The 22,053-nt window shown below is 41.9% G+C and overlaps 1 protein-coding gene across 3 annotated transcripts in view; it reads right to left on the bottom strand.

Moving 5' to 3' along the window:
* The window catches only part of PCNX2 (pecanex 2), a 311,410-nt gene that overhangs the window by 194,849 nt on the left and 94,508 nt on the right, over positions 1 to 22,053 (bottom strand). For all 3 annotated transcript variants that reach the window (XR_015156551.1, XM_086381075.1, XM_086381076.1), the window contains 2 exons: positions 18,636 to 18,746; positions 16,937 to 17,028 (listed from right to left, as the gene is read on the bottom strand). Coding sequence is in view for 2 of the 3 variants with exons in the window: in XM_086381075.1 (XP_086237201.1) it covers positions 16,937 to 17,028; positions 18,636 to 18,746 (203 nt within the window). In the remaining variant the exon portion in view is untranslated. The remainder of the gene's footprint in view (positions 1 to 16,936; positions 17,029 to 18,635; positions 18,747 to 22,053) is intronic.

Raw genomic sequence — 22,053 nt, 5'->3', positions numbered from 1 at the left:
TGCCTGGAAAATCCCATGGATGGAGGAGCCTGGAAGGCTACAGTCCATGAAGTTCCAAAGAGTCAGACATGATTTAGTGAATAAACAAACAAACAAAACCACCCAACATAGATAAATATAGATAAATAAGCACACAAACACACATACACACAAACTTTCTGGAAAATACTGCCATTTACCTTCCTTCTCATAGCCCTCTTTTCTGTCATCTGCATTTATTCAATCCAAAAGTTTATAGAGTATCTTTTAAGCAACAGTGGACTTTTTATAGAATATGAAAAGAAACATGTATAAACCATAGTCATGACCTTTAGGACAAAGGTCAAACTAGGGGTGAACAAAAGTACTTAGGGACAGCATCAACGAAAATAGAACTTATGTATCAAGCAAGAGCTTGACTAGCCACGTGACATACACTGTCACGCTCAGACTGTAGCCCACCTTTAAAGGCAAGGATCACATTTCAAACATGAGGAAACAGAGGTTTCTACTGTACTAGTTATTGTGGGAGTATCTGCATTTCCCACAGAACTAATTATATTCAGAATAGATAAGAATCGACATGAACACCAAAAGGACAATATTGCCCACAGAATTTTGGAAGAGAGAAAGACTCCCACTGGCATGGCCAGGACTAGCATAGTTTTCCATCTCTACTGGGAACACCACTGCTCACAGCACAGCCTGGAATTCTTTTCCACGCCTTCCCCTCTCCCCATCCACCACTCTACAAACTGGACAGCCACCAAATCCTACCAATGCTGATTTCACTACACTTCCTGGATTTGCCCCTTTTAAACTCTGTACATCCTATCTAAATCTGACTCCAGATCTTACTTTACTCAGCAACTGCAATTCCTTTTTGAACAACTGAGCTATTATTCTTCCTCCTGTTTTTTTCCCCCCCATATCAGTGTCCACTGCCGTGGTCAAAGGCATCCAACATTACCTTAAAGGTTCCAACTAATGGTGACTGGGTTTGGAGACCATTGTGTTAGAGGAGATACCCAGCGTCCCAGGTCAGGGGCAGCGACGAGAGGAGTTACCCCACATCCGAGGTCAGGGGCAGCGGCCGGGAGGAGATACCCCACGCTCCAAGCCCGAGGCCAGGGGCGGCAGCGGGGAGGAGCAACCCACACCAAGGCCAGGGGCGGTGGCCGGGAGGACCAACCCCACGTCCAAGGAGCCGTGGCTGCACAGGCGCAGGAGGGCCTAGAGGAGCTATCCCACGTTGAAGGTCAAGAAGGGCGGCGGTGAGGAGATACCCCTCATCCAAGGAAAGGAGCAATGGCTGTGCTTTGCTGGAGCAGCCGTGAGGAGATACCCCACGCCCAAGGTAAGAGAAACTCAAGTAAGACGGTAGGTGTTGCAAGAGGGCATCAGAGGGCAAACACACTGAAACCATACTCACAGAAAACTAGTCAATCTAATCTCACTAGGACCACAGCCTTGTCTAACTCAATGAAACTAAGCCATGCCCCTCAGGCAACCCAAGACGGGTGGGTCATGGTGGAGAAATCTGACAGAATGTGGTCCACTGGAGAAGGGAATGGCAAACCACTTCAGTATTCTTGCCTTGAGAACCCCATGAACAGTATGAAAAGGCAAAATGATAGGATGCTGAAAGAGGAACTCCCCAGGTCAGTAGGGGCCCAATATGCTACTGGAGATCAGTGGAGAAATAACTCCAGGAAGAATGAAGGGATGGAGCCAAAGCAAAAACAATACCCAACTGTGGATGTGACTGGTGATAGAGGCAAGGTCCGATGCTGTAAAAAGCAATATTGCATAGGAACCTGGAATGTCAGCTCCATGAATCAAGGCAAATTGGAAGTGGTCAAACAAGAGATGGCAAGAGTGAATGTTGACATTCTAGGAATCAGCGACTGAAATGGACTGGAATGGGTGAATTTAACTCAGATGACCATTATATCTACTACTGCAGGCAGGAATCCCTCAGAAGAAATGGAGTAGCCATAATGGTCAACATAAGAGTCCCAAATGCACTACTTGGATGCAATCTCAAAAACGACAGAATGATCTCTGTTCATTTCCAAGGCAAACCATTCAATATCACAGTAATCCAAGTCTATGCCCCAACTAGTAACGCTGAAGAAGCTGAAGTTGAATGGTTCTGTGAAGACCTACAAGACCTTTTAGAACTAACACCCAAAACAGATGTCCTTTTCGTTACAGGGGACTGGAATGCAAAGTAGGAAGTCAAGAAACACCTGGAGTAACAAGCAAATTTGGCCTTGGAATACAGAATGAAGCAGGGCAAAGACAGAGTTTTGCCAAGAAAATGCACTGGTCATAACAAACACCCTCTTCCAACAACACAAGAGAAGACTCTATACATGGACATCACCAGATGGTCAACACTGAAATCAGATTGATTATATTCTGTGCAGCCAAAGATGGAGACGCTCTATACAGTCAGCAAAAACAAGACCAGGAGCTGACTGTGGCTCAGACCATGAACTCCTTATTGCCAAATTCAGACTTAAATTGAAGAAAGTAGGGAAAACCACTAGACCATTCAGGTATGACCTAAATCAAATCCCTTATGATTATACAGTGGAAGTGAGAAATAGATTTAAGGGCCTAGATCTGATAGATAGAGTGCCTGATGAACTATGGAATGAGGTTCGTGGCATTGTACAGGAGACAGGGATCAAGACCATCCCCATGGAAAAGAAATGCAAAAAAGCAAAAAGTCTGTCTGGGGTGGCCTTACAAATAGCTGTGAAAAGAAGAGAAGCAAAAAGCAAAGGAGAAAAGGAAAGATACAAACATCTGAATGCAGAGTTCCAAAGAATAGCAACAAGAGATAAGAAAGCCTTCTTCAGCGATCAATGCAAAGAAATAGAGGAAAACAACAGAATGGGAAAGACTAGGAATCTCTTCAAGAAAATCAAAGATACCAAAGGAACATTTCATGCAAAGATGGGCTCGATAAAGGACAGAAATGGTATGGACCTAACAGAAGCAGAAGATATTAAGAAGAGATGGCAAGAATACACAGAAGAACTGTACAAAAAAGATCTTCACGACCCAGATAATCACGATGGTGTGATCACTGACCTAGAGCCAGACATCCTGGAATGTGAAGTCAAGTGGGCCTTAGAAAGCATCACTACGAACAAAGCTACTGGAGGTGATGGAATTCCAGTTGAGCTATTCCAAATCCTGAAAGATGATGCCGTGAAAGTGCTGCACTCAATATGCCAGCAAATTTGGAAAACTCAGCAGTGGCCACAGGACTGGAAAAGGTCAGTTTTCATTACAATCCCAAAGAAAGGCAATGCCAAAGAATGCTCAAACTACCACACAATTGCACCCATCTCACACGCTAGTAAAGTAATGCTCAAAATTCTCCAAGCCAGGCTTCAGCAATATGTGTACCGTGAACTTCCTGATGTTCAAGCTGGTTTTAGAAAAGGCAGAGGAACCAGAGATCAAATTGTCAATATCCGCTGGATCATCAAAAAACCAAGAAAGTTCCAGAAAAACATCTATTTCTGCTTTATTGACTGTGCCAAAGCCTTTGACTGTGTGGATCACCACAAACTGTGGAAAATTCTGAAAGAGATGAGAATACCAGACCACCTGATCTGCCTCTTGAGAAACCTGTATGCAGGTCAGGAAGCAACAGTTAGAACTGGACATGGAACAACAGACTGGTTCCAAATACGAAAAGGAGTACGTCAAGGCTGTATATTGTCACCCTGTTTATTTAACTTATATGCAGAGTACATCATGAGAAATGCTGGACTGGAAGAAACACAAGCTGGAATCAAGATTGCCGGGAGAAATATCAATAACCTCAGATATGCAGATGACACCACCCTTATGGCAGAAAGTGAAGAGGAACTCAAAAGCCTCTTGATGAAAGTGAAAGAGGAGAGTGAAAAAGTTGGCTTAAACTCAACATTCAGAAAACGAAGATCATGGCATCCGGTCCCATCACTTCATGGGAAATAGGTGGGGAAACAGTGGAAACAGTGACAGACTTTATTTTTCTGGGCTCCAAAATCACTGCAGATGGTGATTGCAACCATGAAATTAAAAGACGCTTACTCCTTGGAAGGAAAGTTATGACCAACCTAGATAGCATATTCAAAAGCAGAGACATTACTTTGCCAACAAAGGTCAGTCTAGTCAAGGCTATGGTTTTTCCTGTGGTCATGTATGGATGTGAGAGTTGGACTGTGAAGAAGGCTGAGCGCTGAAGAATTGATGCTTTTGAACTGTGGTGTTGGAGAAGACTCTTGAGAGTCCCTTGGACTGCAAGGAGATCCAACTAGTCCATTCTGAAGGAGATCAGCCCTGGGATTTCTTTGGAAGGAATGATGCTAAAGCTGAAACTCCAGTACCTCGGCCACCTCATGCAAAGAGTTGACTCATTGGAAAAGACTCGGATGCTGGGAGGGATTGGGGGCAAGAGGAGAAGGGGACGACAGAGGATAAGATGGCTGGATGGCATCACTGACTCGATGGACGTGAGTCTGAGTGAACTCCGGGAGTTGGTGATGGACAGGGAGGCCTGGCGTGTTGCGATTCATGGGATCACAGAGAGTGGAACACGACTGAGCGACTGATCTGATCTGTGTTGTTTTTGTTTAGTCGCAAAGTCATGTTCGACTCTCTTGCGACCATATCCGACTCTCATGGACTGTAGCCTACCAAGCTCCTCTGTCCATGGCATTTTTCAGGCAATACTGGAGTGGGCTGCCTCTCCCTTCTCCAGGGAATCTTCCCTATGACTCAGGGATCAAACCTGTGTCTCCTGCATGGCTGGCAGATTCTTTACCGCTGAACCACCAGGGAAAACCAAGAGATCAATTATACATGTTCAACTTTCTAGGAAGCGAATGTGACAGCATGTACTTGCTGCCCATCTAATATTCATCTGCCCTTCTTCCCAACCTTACTAGCTGTGCAGACAGTAAAAGACTTGTAATTCCCACTCCATTGCAGCTAGAAGTGACATGGATTTACCCATAATCTGAAGTCTAGAGTAATAAAAGTGAATTATAATTTAGAATTTGTTTTCAGACGTATTACTATTAACAGCATCGCCATTATGTTCATTGACATCATCGCCATCAACTTATTATGCTATTAATAATAATAATACTTTCCATTTGTGTTGGTTTTCTACTGCAACAAATCCCCACAAACAGTGGCTTAAACGACACAATGTATGATCTTGCAGGGTACTGCCTAAGGCATCAGGGCATGGCGTGACTGGTTCCTCTGCTCAGGTCCCATCAGGCTGAAATCCACGAGACTGCAGTGTCACCCAAGGCAGCAGTTTTACTGAGACTTGGGTCTTCTTCCAAGCTCACTTCTGGCTGACAGAATTCAGTTTCCTTGCAGCTGTAGGACTGAATTTTCTTGCTGGCTTTTGCTGGGATCTGCTTGAGATCCGACAGGCCATCCTCAGGACATGCAGTCCTCGCCATGGGCCATTTGCAACACTGTTTACTTCCTCGCCACGGGGAGGGTCTCTGCTCTTTCTTCTGTCTCTGGCCTCTATACCTTCTCTTAAAGGGCTTGTCTGATTGGGTCAGACCCATCCAGATACTCTCTCTTCTGACTGACTTCAAGTTAACTGATTAGGGACTTTGGTTACATCTCAAAATCCCTCCACCTCTGCCAGATGACGTAACTAATCACAGAATGACACCTCATCATACTCTTGGATCACCCACATTCAGAGGGCAGAAATTATACAGTGTGGGCACACCAAGGGGCAGGAGTCTTGGGGCAATCTCAGAATCCTGCCCACCACAGCATTTAATGAAAACCCCTGAGCTAGGCACTTTATATACATTATCAATTTAATTTCATTCACTTCTGACAGCATTCATATGAAGTAGTTATTACTAATCCATTTTACTATTGAAAAAAAAAAAAAAACAATGTGAATTAGCCATATGCCCTTAGGCAAAAACTTCAGCACTCTGTGTTCACATTCACCACTGGAATATAGAAATGCTATTACCTTCCTTATGTATTACATGGAGTTATTAAAAAAAAGGGCAAATGAGAAAACGCTTGGGAAATTATTCTGAAAATTAAAGTACCATGGATCTGCAAGGTATCTTACATGCCTGCAAATGGTTCTTTTGACTAGAAAAATATATTTATACTTCAAATGTGCTAGGGAGAAGGGCATGGAAGTGAGATTTTGAGAAGACATAAGATTTGGGAATTGTAATGTTAAGTCTCTTCGTCACTCTCTGGACTTCTATTTCCTCACTTTAAATAATAAAATGAAGGGGCTGGGATAGGGGATGTGTAAAGTCTATTTCAGAACTAAAACTATTCTCTGAGTTTGTTTTATATTTATATTAAAGATCTGAATGCAGGGGGAAAGCCATTGTTTTAGCTGCAACCCTATGGTACCTGGAAGAATGTGAGCAAACTCTCCCACAGCAGTTGTTAATGATGCTTGGGAAACATTAAATTATAATAATGTACCTCCACCTCTGGATGCCCCTTCCATCAATAAAATAGAATCTCTTTGTAAGGGGTAATAAAAAATAGAAATCATGGTTTTTCCAGACATATAGAAAGCCCAGCTAATTAACTACTGAGCCATTTCTCCAGGGAGCAAATATTCTGGTTGATTCTGTATATTACTGTCAAATAGTTAAGTCAATGAGGGAGCCCATTTACATGTTACTTGCTACCATCTTGGATGAGTCAAAAAGAATATGAAATTAAAAGAGGAATAAAATTTATTCCTCTAATTAATATTCCAGAGAACAATATTAAACCCCAGTCCCTCAATCTGCTTCAATCAAGTGAGAATAATAAAGATCATGGATATAAATACATATCAAGACCTATATAGAGAAACACATCCTCCGCAAGGCAGCTGACATGCTAAAATTGCTCACAAGAGCCCTTCAATCTATCACTGCTCAGCAGAGATAAAAGGGGAAAAAAATCAATTCCAGTAGTGCAAAGTGTAAGCATAAAAATCATAAACAAAAGCATCATTAAACAAGAAGTGGAATCATAGCTCTGGGTATATTAGGTTGAATGTGAGTGAGCTTTTTCTTTTTTCCTAAGGATCCCCTTGCCAATTTGTTCAATGTATTCATTCAATTCACGGCATTTAATAGGTGCTATCTTTTTTAAGTGGGGAGTCTATCTAAGACCATTAGAATACTCAGGACTCACAAATGAGAAGGGAGAAATGCAAATTGCTCTATTTTTAACTAAAAGGTGTTTCAAAACTGAGATAGAACATTAAGATTCTCTAACAACAGATCATGCTGTTTATTACAGGCGTGCTTGTTCTATGCTAAGCAAGAAAGTCAATACCTCTCTGAGATTAAATAAATCTTTCAAAGTACCCTAGTTTCACCTGGTAAAAAGCCTGTTTCAACATGTAAGTAAACCCCAGAGTCTTTGAAGTGTTCAGTCCCATAACAGAGTTGGCAGTGCGCTTTCAAAGTAGAATCTATTTACTCTGATCCAACAGTGACTTAAGCTGATGGCATGCCATAAACAGAAAGGAAAACAGAAATAAAAGTCTCAGCCCAGGATGGTAAATAGATTTTATCTCTTGGACTGGCTCTGGTCACTTGGTACTGGCTGCCTGTAATACGATCTGGGCATCTCAGAGCCCTACTGACATCAGTGAGCAAAAATGTTGTCATCAATTAGCAATTTCTGATATGAGGAAAGAACCGGACTTGGGGAGGTGAGGGAATGACTGTATATGTCCCACAGCTAAGTAAAAGTCCCAAAAGAGTTCTATCTTTTTGAATTCCAGTTTCTTCAATAGTTTCCAAAACCCTCTAAGAACTTTGCAAGAAAAAGTTATTTCATAATCCCAGGAGTGTACATTAATTTTGATGATATTTGAACTAGTTATAATGAACCTTGAACAATCGTCAAGGAAATTCCTTGGAGGTCCAGTGGTTAAGACTTGGCACGTTCATTGCAGGGCCTAGGGTTCAATCCCCAGTCGGGGAACTAAGATCTCTCCAAGCTGAGTGGAAGGGCCAAAAATAAAACAAATAAACCAAAAACATTTGTCAAATAAAATGGGTTTTTCAGAGCATATACCTTCTCCTTTAGAAATTAATCTAAGAAATCCAATGAGTTGCTCCTTTGTGGAAAGCATCCTGAGTTTGGAAGAATATTCTGTCTTCCATAGATTCAACCATGATACTATTATCAATGGAGTATTTTTCACTCTTAAATGAGGCTTACCTGATCAAAAACATGAAGCATGAGACAAAGGTTCATCATAAGTCAAAGGTTTAGAGTAAGCAGGTGTGATTTAATAGTGAGACACTGACAGAGAATCCGGAAGTGAGGTTTTCGGTCTGACCATTCATGGAGTGACTTGGGAAGTCAATTCATTGAACTTTTTAATGTCTTGTTTCCATCACAGCTGAGGCCATCAGCTTATCTATGGCACTCAACACCTTAGAGCTGATGACCTCTTATTGCTATAAGTTCCTTTCAGGTAACCAGTATTAGTGAGATGCTCATCATACTCACTGGGCAAAAAACATACATTTTTAGCCTTGCCTAAAAGGTTATCCGTAACTTTGATGCGTTCTGCTGAGATGTCCAGTCATCCCTACCCTTCACCATCAGTAGGTTAATACCCTCACCTGCCATGGTCATTCATTCCTGACTCTGATGAAACCATTTCACATGCGTGACTTAGTCCACGGCAAGGTTCTCAGTCCAGTCGCAAAGATTCGAAGGTGGCACTGAACGGCCACCTCCTCTGACAAGTTTTCTCTTTTCTGATCATCTACGCATGTCCTCATCTTTGATGAATGTTAAATTCCTCAGGAGAAAAATGTGACTTTTTCTCCTTTCATATCTCTATAGTACCTGGCAAAGTCATGTCTAAACAAATAAATTCTGAATACCAGTGAATATGATCTTTTCAGCTTCTGCCTCGGTTCCAAAGAGTTTGCACGTTCCCATTTCCATCAACCAAGGAAAAGAATATTTCCATTGGATACTACTTGTGGCTTGTAGCTGAAAAGAAGGATGAAGTGTGGGGTGCTAGTGAATATGGCATGAGGAGCACAGGGAACACTACTGAACAGAAAATAATCAACCAGGACCTACTATAGCAGAGGGGACTCTACTCAGCACTCTGAAATGACCTATATGGGAAAAGAATCTTAAAGAGAGTGGATATATGTATATGTATAACTGACTCACTTTACTGTATACTGAAACTAACGTAACATTATAAACCAATGATACTCCAATAAACATTTTTTTTAAAGGAACACAAGAAACTAGCTTTTCCTCTCCACTAAATATCCAATAAATTTTCAAAAAGATAGAAATGTATATCTATACTGGGAACTAGAGAACGTACTTGTGCATAAGTCATAAGTTTTAAGGAATTTATGCCAGATCTTATCTTACAGATGAGACTAGTCTGAAAGAAAATTTTGACATCTAACACATGATCCAAATTACCATTCTCTATTTGAGAGAGACAGGATAGTGAACTGAGGAAGTAAGCGGAAAAATCTCACTAAATCCTTGCTGATATCAACTAAACCAGGGAGGGCTGGAGTTGGAGCGGGCCATGTGGTTGGCAGACACACAGTGCCTGGACTCGTACGTCTGTGCCCTGGCAAGCACCTGGACCCCTCTACTGTACTGGAGGCCATAGGTTTTATTTGGTCAGTTCGTGGGTTGGGATACTCGAGCAAAGAAAATGAAGTAAAGACAACCACTGCCCCAAGCATCCTATTCATATCTACTCCTTGGGATGAAGCTCCTTAAAGAACTATCTAAAACTCTATCAGTAACATATTTTTCTAGGGGAAAGAGACATCTGAGCTGGTTATACTGCTGTAACATCCTTTGTTTTGCTTTCTTCTCTTCTTGTATTTTAAACCTAAGACCTCTAGGTACTTTTGCTCAAGGAGCCTTAAATATTTCTGACAGAAGCCAGCTCGGTTCCTACAGAGCACAAAACAAGTGTCCAACTGGGAAGACAGGTGATACAAACACAGCGTGTGGTCAGGTATGGGCGTGATGGGACCTGTGAGCCTGGGGTAACTGTGACTTATGGTTGAGTTTTCGCAGGTTGTTACCAAATGGAAAGTTGCTGGTTTATCATAATTTCTCCACAAACATTTGTTGCTATTGGAATGAGAAACTCTAGAAACCACACCAGAACACAAAGGACCACTTAAAAATACAGAAAGATCATGAAAAAAAGAATGAGAGGCATGAAAGACAAACAAAAACAAAACTACACTTCAAACGTAAAAGAGATCATATAAACACAAGCAATAACACCATTAATCAAGAAATAAGAGGGAGAAACTTAACCTATTTGTAAGAGTCTTCAGAATGACAGGTGTCATGGCATTCCAGAAAGAGAAAGAGATCCAAGTCTAGTCACAGTCCACTGCTTTTTTCTAACCTTAGAAGATAAGAAAGACTGACGCAAGAATTCTGGAAAAATTAAAGTCCGTCTTATTCTTGTTCTCCTCAAAACTAAATACTGATGAATGATACTTCCATATCAGATGTAAAAATTCACAAGAGTATAGTCCACACTCTGACAAGAAAAAGCCAGGAATCTTACAGACTCTTAACTTCAAAATAACTGTAATTTGTGTTAAAAGATCAAGGAATTGATGGAAAACATTCATAAACGGATGGGTGATTTCAAAAAAGAGACAGAAACTATATATAGGAACCAAACTGAAATGCTAGGAGTAAACAAAAAACCATGATGTAAGAGATTTTTTAAAATTCTTTTCCTTTATCCATCCACTTTTCAGATAAGGGCACTAATCCCATGATGATGACCCAACATTCATGACCTTATATAAACCTACTTCCCAAGACCCCATCTCCAAATATCATCACATAGGGGGCTAAGGTTTGCAGGAGATACAGTTCAGTCCATAACAGTTCCTGAGGAGAAGTCAGATGTAATTCTTATCTTTCTTCTCCACAGGCAAGGTGTTCTTATCCACCAATATCTTTCAATATTTTTTCATTATCTTTGATTTTCAGCAACTTAAATGTACCATGCGTCAGTGTAGTTTTTTGGCATTTATCATGCTTGGTGCTTTTTGAGCTTCCTAGATATGTGGTTTAGTGTCTGATATTAATCTGGGGACATTTTTAATTAACGTTAATTAATTCTTAATCTGGGGACATTCTTAAAATAATCAGATTGATTATATTCTTTGCAGCCAAAGATGGAGAAGCTCTATACAGTTAGCAAAAACAAGACTAGGAGCTGACTGTGGCTCAGACCATGAACTCCTTATTGACAAAGTCAGACTTAAATTGAAGAAAGTAGGGAAAACCATTAGACCATTCAGGTATGACCTAAATCAAATCCCTTATGATTATACAGTGGAAGTGAGAAATAGATTTAAGGAACTAGATCTGATAGATAGAGTGCCTGATGAGCTATGGAATGAGGTTCGTGACATTGTACAGGAGACAGAGATCAAGACCATCCCCATGGAAAAGAAATGCAAAAAAGCAAAAAGTCTGTCTGGGGAGGCCTTACAAATAGCTGTGAAAAGAAGAGAAGCAAAAAGCAAAGGAGAAAAGGAAAGATATAAACATCTGAATGCAGAGTTCCAAAGAATAGCAAGAAGAGATAAGAAAGGCTTCTTCAGAGATCAGTGCAAAGAAATAGAGGAAAACACAGAATGGGAAAGACTAGGGATCTCTTTAAGAAAATCAGAGATACCAAAGGAACATTTCATGCAAAGATGGGCTCGATAAAGGACAGAAATGGTATGGACCTAACAGAAGCAGAAGGTATTAAGAAGAGGTGGCAAGAATACACAGAAGAACTGTACAAAAAAGATCTTCACGACCCAGATAATCACGATGGTGTGATCACTGACCTAGAGCCAGACATCGTGGAATGTGAAGTCAAGTGGGCCTTAGAAAGCATCACTATGAACAAAGCTAGTGGAGGTGATGGAATTCCAGTTGAGCTATTCCAAATCCTGAAAGATGATGCCGTGAAAGTGCTGCACTCAATATGCCAGCAAATTTGGAAAACTCAGCAGTGGCCACAGGACTGGAAAAGGTCAGTTTTCATTCCAATCCCAAAGAAAGGCAATGCCAAAGAATGCTCAAACTACCGCACAATTGCACTCATCTCACATGCTAGTAAAGTAATGCTCAAAATTCTCCAAGCCAGGCTTCAGCAATATGTGAACCGTGAACTTCCTGATGTTCAAGCTGGTTTTAGAAAAGGCAGAGGAACCAGAGATCAAATTGCCAACATCCACTGGATCATGGAAAAAGCAAGAGAGTTCCAGAAAAAATCTATTTCTGCTTTATTGACTATGCCAAAGCCTTTGACTGTGTGGATCACAATAAACTGTGGAAAATTCTGAAAGAGATGAGAACACCAGACCACCTGATCTGCCTCTTGAGAAATTTGTATGCAGGTCAGGAAGCAACAGTTAGAACTGGACATGGAACAAAAGACTGGTTCCAAATAGGAAAAGGAGTACGTCAAGGCTGTATATTGTCACCCTGTATATTTAACTTATATGCAGAGTACATCATGAGAAACGCTGGACTGGAAGAAGCACAAGCTAGAATCAAGATTGCCGGGAGAAATATCAATAACCTCAGACATGCAGATGACACCACCCTTATGGCAGAAAGTGAAGAGGAACTCAAAAGCCTCTTGATGAAAGTGAAAGTGGAGAGTGAAAAAGTTGGCTTAAAGCTCACCATTCAGAAAACGAAGATCATGGCATCCGGTCCCATCACTTCATGGGAAATAGATGGGGAAACAGTGGAAACACTGCCAGACTTTATTTTTCTGGGCTCCAAAATCACTGCAGATGGTGACTGCAGCCATGAAATTAAAAGACGCTTACTCCTTGGAAGGAAAATTATGACCAACCTAGATAGCATATTCAAAAGCAGAGACATTACTTTGCCAACAAAGTTTCGTCTATTCAAGGCTATGATTTTTCCTGTGGTCATGTATGGATGTGAGAGTTGGACTGTGAAGAAGGCTGAGCGCTGAAGAATTGATGCTTTTGAACTGTGGTGTTGGAGAAGACTCTTGAGAGTCCCTTGGACTGCAAGGAGATCCAACCAGTCCATTCTGAAGGAGATCAGCCCTGGGATTTCTTTGGAAGGAATGATGCTAAAGCTGAAACTCCAGTACTTTGGCCACCTCGTGCGAAGAGTTGACTCATTGGAAAAGACTCTGATGCTGGGAGGGATTGGGGGCAAGAGAAGAAGGGGATGACAGAGGATGAGATGGCTGGATGGCATCACTGACTCGATGGACGTGAGTCTGAGTGAACTCCGGGAGTTGATGCTGGACAGGGAGGCCTGGCGTGCTGCGATTCATGGGGTCGCAAAGAGTCGGACACGACTGAGTGACTGATCTGATCTGATTCTTAATCACAGTCCAGTCTTTCTTCTCTAGTATATCCATTACACATTAGTTATACCTCTTGTAGTTGTCCCAAAGCTCTTGGATATTCTGGGGTTTTTTCAGTCTTCTTTCTCTCTGCTTTTCCATTTTGAAAGTTTCTATTGACGTATCCTTAACTCAGAGATTCTTTCCAAGGTCATGTCCAATCTACTTATAAGCCCACCAAGGGCATTCTTCGTTTCTGTTAGAGTGCTTTTAATCACCAGCATTTCTTCTTGGTTCTTTTTTGGAATTTCCACCTCTCTGCTTACACTGTGTGTCTGTTCTTGCTTGCAGTCCACTTTATACATCGGCACCTTTAGCATGCTAATCATGCTGCTGCTGCTACTGCTGCTAAGTTACTTCAGTCGTGTCCGACTCTGTGCGACCCCATAGACGGCAGCCCAACAGGCTCCCCCTGTCCATGGGATTTTCCAGGCAAGAATACTGGAGTGGGTTGCCATTTCCTTCTCCAATGCATGAAAGTGAAAGTGAAGTCGCTCAGTCGTGTCTGACTCTTAGCGACCCCATGGACTGCAGCCTACCAGGCTCCTCCATCCATGGGATTTTCCAGGCAAGAGTATTGGAGTGGGGTGCCATTGCCTTCTCCAAGAATGCTAATCATAGTTGCTTTAAATTCCCTGTCTGATAATTCCAATATCCTTGTCATATCTAGGTCTGGTTCCAATGCTTGATATTTCTCTTCAAACTGTGTGTTTTGCTTTTCAGTATGCCTTGTAATTTTTTTTCTTGGTAGCCAAACATGTAAGACATAAAAGGAAGTATGGTAAACAGACTTTTAGTAATATGGTATTAACGTGTGAGGGTAGGGAAACTCTACAGTCCAGTGATTAGTTCCGTATTTTGGTGACCCTGCGCCTCTAGACAGTAAACTTCACAAGTGCTTCTGAGTCCCATCCCCACCTTAGGTGAAATAGAATGGAAAGAATGGACTGGGCTGGAATTGGGTATTTCCCTTTCCCCACATGGAAGGCTGGAGCCAAACTGGAGTTTGGCATTGCCCTTCCTCCAGGTCCATTCAGCTCTGGAAAAATCCCAGTACTTTAGGCTACAGTAAAATCTTAAGGCAGGCTTGGTTAAGAAGAACAGAATACTCTGCTATATTACAAAATTGTTACTCTTCCCCCTCCACCTACTGAAAGCAGGAGGATTCTTCTCCAATTATTCACTGTTGAGCTCAAGGGGGTGCAACTCACAAGAGTGTGGGGCTTTCTAACAACTGGATTCACTTGGGGTTATTAACTCTCAGACTTGTCTACACTGAGCCTTCAGCAGTTTGTAAGCCACAGTTCAGGTTTTCCTCCTCTTGGTACTGGTTCTTACAGAGGTTTCTGTTCCTGGGCTCCTGCTGCAGTAAGTTTTGGTTCTCTGTATTTACCTGTCTATCTCTCCAATTTTGGAGGCAGGAATTGATCAAAACTTACATTTATCAAAACTTGTGCTCAGCTGTGTCTAACTCTCTGTGACTCCATGAACTGTAGCCTGCCAAGCTCCTCTGTCCATGGAATTTTCCAGGCAAAAATACTAGAGCTGGTTGCCATTTCCTTCTCCAGGGGATCTTCCAGATCCAGGGATCAAACCTGCCTCTCCTGAGTCTCCTGCATTGGCAGGCAGATTCTTTACCACTGTGCCATCTGGAAAACTCTTTATCAAAACTTACCAAATTATGTATATTAAAAATATGGGTTCTGCAGCATACAAATTATATCTCAATGAACCAGAATTTCAAAAAATTAATGAAAAATAAATGTATAAACAAACAAAGACTGGAACATAACAGAACAAACTATAAAGGGTCCTGCAGAGAAAAGCTTGTGATCCCCAAATTTTATAGGCAGTTATTTTACCAAAGAGCAGTAGAAAGAGGTTTTCAGAAAATACCTTAGTAATTTTGCTGAATGGAATACCTGGGTCCTATGATAGAATAAAGAAATGTAGGTTCTTTCAAAAGAAAGAACCCAGAAACACTGATTAATTATATAATTGTTGTTCTATGTGACAAATATATATGTGATGACAAACAGATCCACCAAAAGTATAAAGGTGAAGGCAAACAGATCCACCAAAAGCTGTATGCTACCCTCATTGTATTGGAAAAAGGAGCCTTCTCCTCTTCCTTTTTTTAAATGTAAAAGAAGATAATGATATGAAAAGGAAGGAAAGAGTGAAGGAGGGAATTATGCCATTGATTATCCCAGAGAAATTCAACTGTGATGCATTGGAAGATGACATTACTGAATTCCTCTCTTCCACAAAGAGGAATAAACAGTTATATTGCTGCCACTGATACTGATGAGTTTAATATGATTTTAAGTTAAAATTTTTTTCAAAAGTCAGTTAACAAATGCCATATACTATCTATTTAAAGCCCTTTGGAACATATATCATTTACTCTTTTGCATTTAATTTTTATTTTATCAAAGACGTACTTGTGGTGTAACACATTAAAGGCAGAGTGTCCATAAAGTCAAGAAATAAGTATACTATTAATCAATCTCTTTTTTACTGATTGAAGATGGCCCTGAACGTGTTATGTTTCAGACTTCATGGACCCTCTGCAGCTCTGCATGTAGCAGTGAGCAGCAGTGGTCCTCGGCCCACATCAGCCATCTCTTTGCTCTAATTCTTGCTGCCTGAAGGCAGTGACTTTCAGCTGTTTCTTCTTCACCTATTTGCCTCCATATTTCCAAATAACATGCTTGTTTTGTTATTTCTTGACTTTTTTCAACTTCAGATATTATTTGCTGACTTTCTAACATGCAAGACAAGATTAAGACCTCTGCAAAGTCAAATAGGCACACACACACACACACACACATACACTTCATCTCCCCCTATTCTGCTATTATAGTTGCAACTGTTATTCAGACTGTCATAAATACAACATATTATTCACAGCTGAGCCATGTACTGACCATATATTTCTTTTCTGATACCAATTGTTCTTTTCCAAAAGTTACTATCTTGTGTTTTTTTTAATCTTCCTAGGTTTCCCTTGCTGCCAGCCTGGGTTTTAACTTTCTCCATCTGAATAAATCTATGGTCCTTCTGTTTTCTGGATTCTAAAATTTTTTGCTATCATATCCATTCCTGTTCTCTGTCCATAAAGCTTTATGCAATTGTATCCTTTTACCGTCTTCTGAGTGGTATTTCAGATGGAAGCATCAGTAAGAAAGTGGGGGCCTGTCAACTTCCATGTTAAGCCAAAGCCCCTCCCAGTGTCAGTAACTGACTAGGCCAGGCAGACACCTGCAAGAGCGGGGGGGTTCAGACCAGGTGGGCTTTGTGGTCAGTAGCAAATCAGGTATCTTAATACACCTTCTAGATCACTGAGGCCTCATCCTCCAGGCCCTGTTACTCCTGATGTGCTCAGATCCCATTCCTCTGGTAACTGGAGGAGATGTTTGTTTACTTAAAATACAGTTAATTCAATGGATGTGAGAAGAAGGCCCGTGGCCTTGCACCTACCTTCACGGCACTGAAGCAGAACACGTGCAGCAGGGCCGCGGCGGACGCACTCCGGGCCACACTGTAAACAGCTGACAGCAATCCTGAAACGGCTGGAACACAAACAACAAGAGTTCCCTGCTGGATGGCAGGTCTCACAGTCAATACATATGGTAGAAAAGTGAAGCTGGTAACGTTCAAATGCAAAATGCCTGCCCAAGGGGCAAAGAATCAATCCACAGGGCAGCCACAAAGCACTGGGTGACGCTTACCACAAGAAAGACACTGACCTTTAACTAAACACTCAGGAAGACCACAGTTAGAAAGAACTTTTGATGACTTTTAGAAGACTGTGAACCAGTCATTGTGGAGGTGGGGAGACCTTGTTGCTTATAGTTGGAAGCTCCTGGCCCAGGAAAGATCAGAGATGTGATTTCAGTAGAAGAAAGGAGAGAGGGAGACAGACAAATATGGAGATGGAAATTAGACACAGATAGGGATAGATAGATAGACAGATGATGGATGAATAGATAGATGAGAGACAGATGAAAGATAGATGATAGATGGATGAATAAATGAACAGATGAATAGATGTATAGATAGATGGGTGGATGAATGATAGCTAGGTAGATGAATAGACAGATACATAGATATTAATAGATGAATAGATGACAGATGGATAGATGAAAGATAGATAATAGATGGATACATACATAGATATATAGAGATGGATGAATAGATAGCTAGATAGTTTAATAGACAGATGGATAAACGAATGGATAGATAAACAGAACAAGCATATACACATGTGTGTATATGTGTGTGTGCATGTATACAAGGAGGAAGTAGCTGTAACAGATCACCCGCTATGCTCTAATGCTTTATGTACATGACTTCATGAAATCCTCACAGCAACCCCATGAGATCAGTGTGTTAGTTTCCATTCAGATAGGAGTAAGCTTTAAAGGTGAGAAATCTGGGTAATGTCTCCAAGTAAGCATTGGATGAAGCTTTACCCACCTTGATCAGAAAGTAAGGAACATATCAAATGAAAGGGCATAGGTCACCTGTCTGTACAGGCCTGCACACGACACACACTCACAGTGTCACACCCACATCTCCCAGACTAACTCATTCAAGCACGTGCTCAAACGCACATGCTCACATGCTAACCTCCACTCACTCACATTCACACACATTAACACATACAGCTTTTCCAACGAAGAATTAGAGGGTCCCTAAACCAAGCCCAAGCTTCCCTGGTGGCTCAGATGGTAAAGAATCTGCCTGTGATGCAGAAGACCTGGGTTCGATCTCTGGGTCCAGAAGATACCCCGGAGAAGGAAATGGTAACCCACTCCAATATTCTTGCCTGGAGAATCCCATGGACAGAGGAGCCTAGTCAGCCATATTCCACGGGGTTGCAAGGAATTGGACACGATGGAGCAACTCACAGTTTCAGTTTTAAACCAAATCCAAAGCTCATAGAATTCTACGCGTCCCCATTTTCTGCTTGTGTCAAGCCAGATGGGCCACTTTCAGTCTGGCCAGATGAATCTAGAAGGACCCACAATCAATCTAACCAACCCAAGCTGAAGTCCTTTAAGGGTGAAGACAAAGGAAACCTAACTGTCCAGGTTTCATTCCATGCCTGAGGCTATTTAGCCCTTATCTGAACTTGAGACTTTTTTACAGAAAGAACAGAATGTAAAAGACTTACCAGAACCTCCAAAAAACAGCATGTCAATTTGCTCCAAAAGATAAATGCAGAAAGTGTTGATCTGCGGGAAGAGTCCAAGGAGGGAGATTGCAGGGAAGCAATAGAGAAATACTGAAAGCGAACAGACAAAATTGACAGTGAGCATGCAGGAACAAGGGCCCAGGTTCCACCACAATCCCACCTCCCTCCCACCTTTCAGCCCAATCCACCCCACGCAGGTCCTGGAGACACTATGGCCTCTTCTCCCCCAGCCACTGACGGAGGCTGAGGCCGAACCAAACACAGGCCTTGGAAGTAACAGGAGGGGCTGCTGAAGGAGAGGCCAGCAGGCTGGCCCAGGACTGAGCGGACACCTGCGGATGGTAGGTAGAGAGTAGACTGGCCTTTAGTTTGCAAGCACAGACTTGAACTTGAGGGAGATGAGACAGGAGAAAGAGGACCGGGAAAACGACAGGAACGTGCAAAACCCAAGGCCAGTCAGTAGGGGATCCCTTCCTGCAAGACTACTGGCTTTGTCACTTCAAGGGCTTGAGCTGTTGTGTCTTCTCTGTTCTCACTGCAAACTCAGAGCTCAGTCAGAACCCACAGAGGAGCAAGGGAAGGTAAGGTGGCAGTTAACCAAGAAACGCCATCACCATGATGCTACGACACTGAAGGACCTGCTTCTCAGGTGCAGCAGGTCACCGGGAGGTGAAGGGGGCCCTGCCTGAGAAGAGGAAGACTGCTGGCTCCCAAACCGTCACAGCGCAACTGGATGAAACATACACGTTACGGGCTTCCCTGGGGGCTCAGATGGTACAGAATCTGCCCGCAGCGTGGGAGACCTGGGTTCCATCCCTGGGTCAGGAAGACTCCCTGGAGAAGGGAATGGTAACACACTCCAGTATTCTTGCCTGGAGAATCCCACAGACAGAGGAGCCTAGTGGGCTACAGTTCACAGGGTTGCAAAGAGTCAGAAACGACTGAGCGACTAACTCCTTCTACACATTATAATTCAAAATCTCACAGAGATCATTAATTCCGGGAAACAACATATAGTCAAACTGCATTTTATAGCAACTTAGCCCTCATTCTCTCTTTCTCAATTCTATTTTTTCAGTTAGGTTTCATAGAAACACAGAAACTCCCATTAGTGCTGGTACAATACATCTACCTTTCTGTCTCAGTTTACTGGGTGGAAAGTCAATGAAGTTTAATACTGGTAAACCTTAGTAAAACTAGGGAAATTTGATTTGAAATCTAAGACGCCTAAACATGGAACTACGTCCAAACCCCATACATAAACCACAGTGAACAGTGCACGCAGGAAGGATGGGGACCGTGTTTCAGCTATTTCTGAAGAACCAGAAATGCAAAACTTTCCACAGTGAAATCGTAGGGATGAGAGTATTTGTGTGTCCCATTATGTGGAAAATAGTGGGTTAACCCCACTATAATAATATGGGATAAACCCCACTACAACAATACCAAAAAAACTGTTCTAACATTGTGTGGAGGTAAAATTTTACACAACAAATATGGCTATGACAAACAAGCCTTTGCTTGGGATTGGAGCCATATTTTGACATACATGGTGATTTTGTTGTAATGTTTTCTGTCACAAGATTTTAACTATATTGTGAAAATCTAGAGATCTGTGAGTAACATGCTTCTCAATCAAAGTTGGCAATAACAAGGGGTAGTGGTAGGGATGGATTTGGAGTTTGGGGTTAGCAGATGCAAACTATTATATATAGGATGGATAATGGCCAACAAAGGTTCATATGGTTAAAGCTCTGGGTTTTCCAGTAGTCATACACAGATGTGAGCTGTGTGTGACTTACCATAAAGAAAGCTGAGTGCCAAAGAATTGATGCTTTTGAATTGTAGTGATGGAAAAGACTCTTGAGAATCCCCTGGACAACAAGGAGAAACCAGTCAATCCTAAAGAAAATCAACCCTGAATATTCATTGGAAGGACTGATGCTGAAGCTGAAGCTCCAATACTCTGACCACCTTAAGTGAAGAGCCGACTCACTGGGAAAGACTCTGGTACTGGGAAAGAAGACTGAGGGCAGAAGGAGAAGGGGACAACAGAGGATGAGATGGTTGGATGGCATCACTGACACAATGGATATGAGTCTGAGAAAACTCCGGGAGATGGTGAAGGACAGGAAGTGTGGACTGCTACAGTCCATGGGGTCACAAAGAGTAAGACACAACTTAGTGACTAAACAACAACAACCAAACAACCAGGCCCTACTGTATAGCACAAGGAACTATATTCAATATTCTGTGATAATAGATATCCACTAGTATGGATGTGAGAGTTGGACTATGAAGAAAGCTGAGTGCTGAAGAATTGATGCTTTTGAACTGTGGTATTGGAGAAGACTCTTGAGAGTCCCTTGGACTGCAAGGAGATCCAACCAGTCCATTCTGAAAGAGATCAGCTCTGGGATTTCTTTGGAAGGAATGATGCTAAAGCTGAAACTCCAGTACTTTGGCCACCTCATGCAAAGAGTTGACTCATTGGAAAAGACTCTGATGCTGGGAGGGATTGGGGGCAGGAGGAGAAAGGGATGACAGAGGATGAGATGGCTGGATGGCATCACTGACTTGATGGACGTGAGTCTGAGTGAACTCCGGGAGTTGGTAATGGACAGGGAGGCCTGGCGTGCTGCAAATCATGGGGTCACAAAGAGTCGGACACGACTGAGCGACTGAACTGAACTGAACTGAGTCATAACCACATACAACAATTTGTTTTCTCAGTTTTTATATGAAAGGAAAGATAGAAGAAATAAAGAGAAAGTTAATGGTAGGACATACAGTTTTGAGCATCAAAATGTTAACTTATCTAATTTCAAGAAAACCGACTAGTTTTTCTTAACTTCAGGATTCAAAACCCAGCAGTGAAGATTAGATGGTTCGTTGCATTCTTCATGACCAGGATAGGCGCAGAGAAAGGACGCAATGAGATTTCATTACTTCAAAAACCATACCAAGAATGAAGAACTACAGGGAAAAAATTTTTGGCTGTGAAATAATACAATAATGGCAGCCAAATACTGGAAACGCGGGTAGACAAGTATTTTCTACGAGAATACATTAGGCTGGGACCCTCTGGAGGTGCAGTGGCTGAGACTCCATGTTCCCAACGCAGGGGCCTGGGGTTCCATCTCTGGTCAAGGAACTTGATCTCACAGGCTGCAAGCAAGAATTTGCATGCCACAACTAAGACCCAGCATAGCCAAATAAATACATAATAAATAGAATAAATATTAACAAAAGAAATACATTAGGCAATAACACCCAAACTAATAAAGTGGAAAGAAGTGGAACACGATGAAGGATGGCAGGAGGAAAATAAAATGATACAAGACACCAGAAGTTCTAACCGACGATGCTCTGGCCACACCTGTGGAGTAGGAGCAGA

This window comes from Bos grunniens, chromosome 28 (assembly GCF_055505025.1).
Source record: "Bos grunniens cultivar Pamir isolate PY7600 chromosome 28, Bosgru_T2T1.0, whole genome shotgun sequence".
In the NCBI taxonomy this organism is placed as follows: domain Eukaryota; kingdom Metazoa; phylum Chordata; class Mammalia; order Artiodactyla; family Bovidae; genus Bos; species Bos grunniens.
This window is presented reverse-complemented; position numbering and strand designations above follow the sequence as displayed.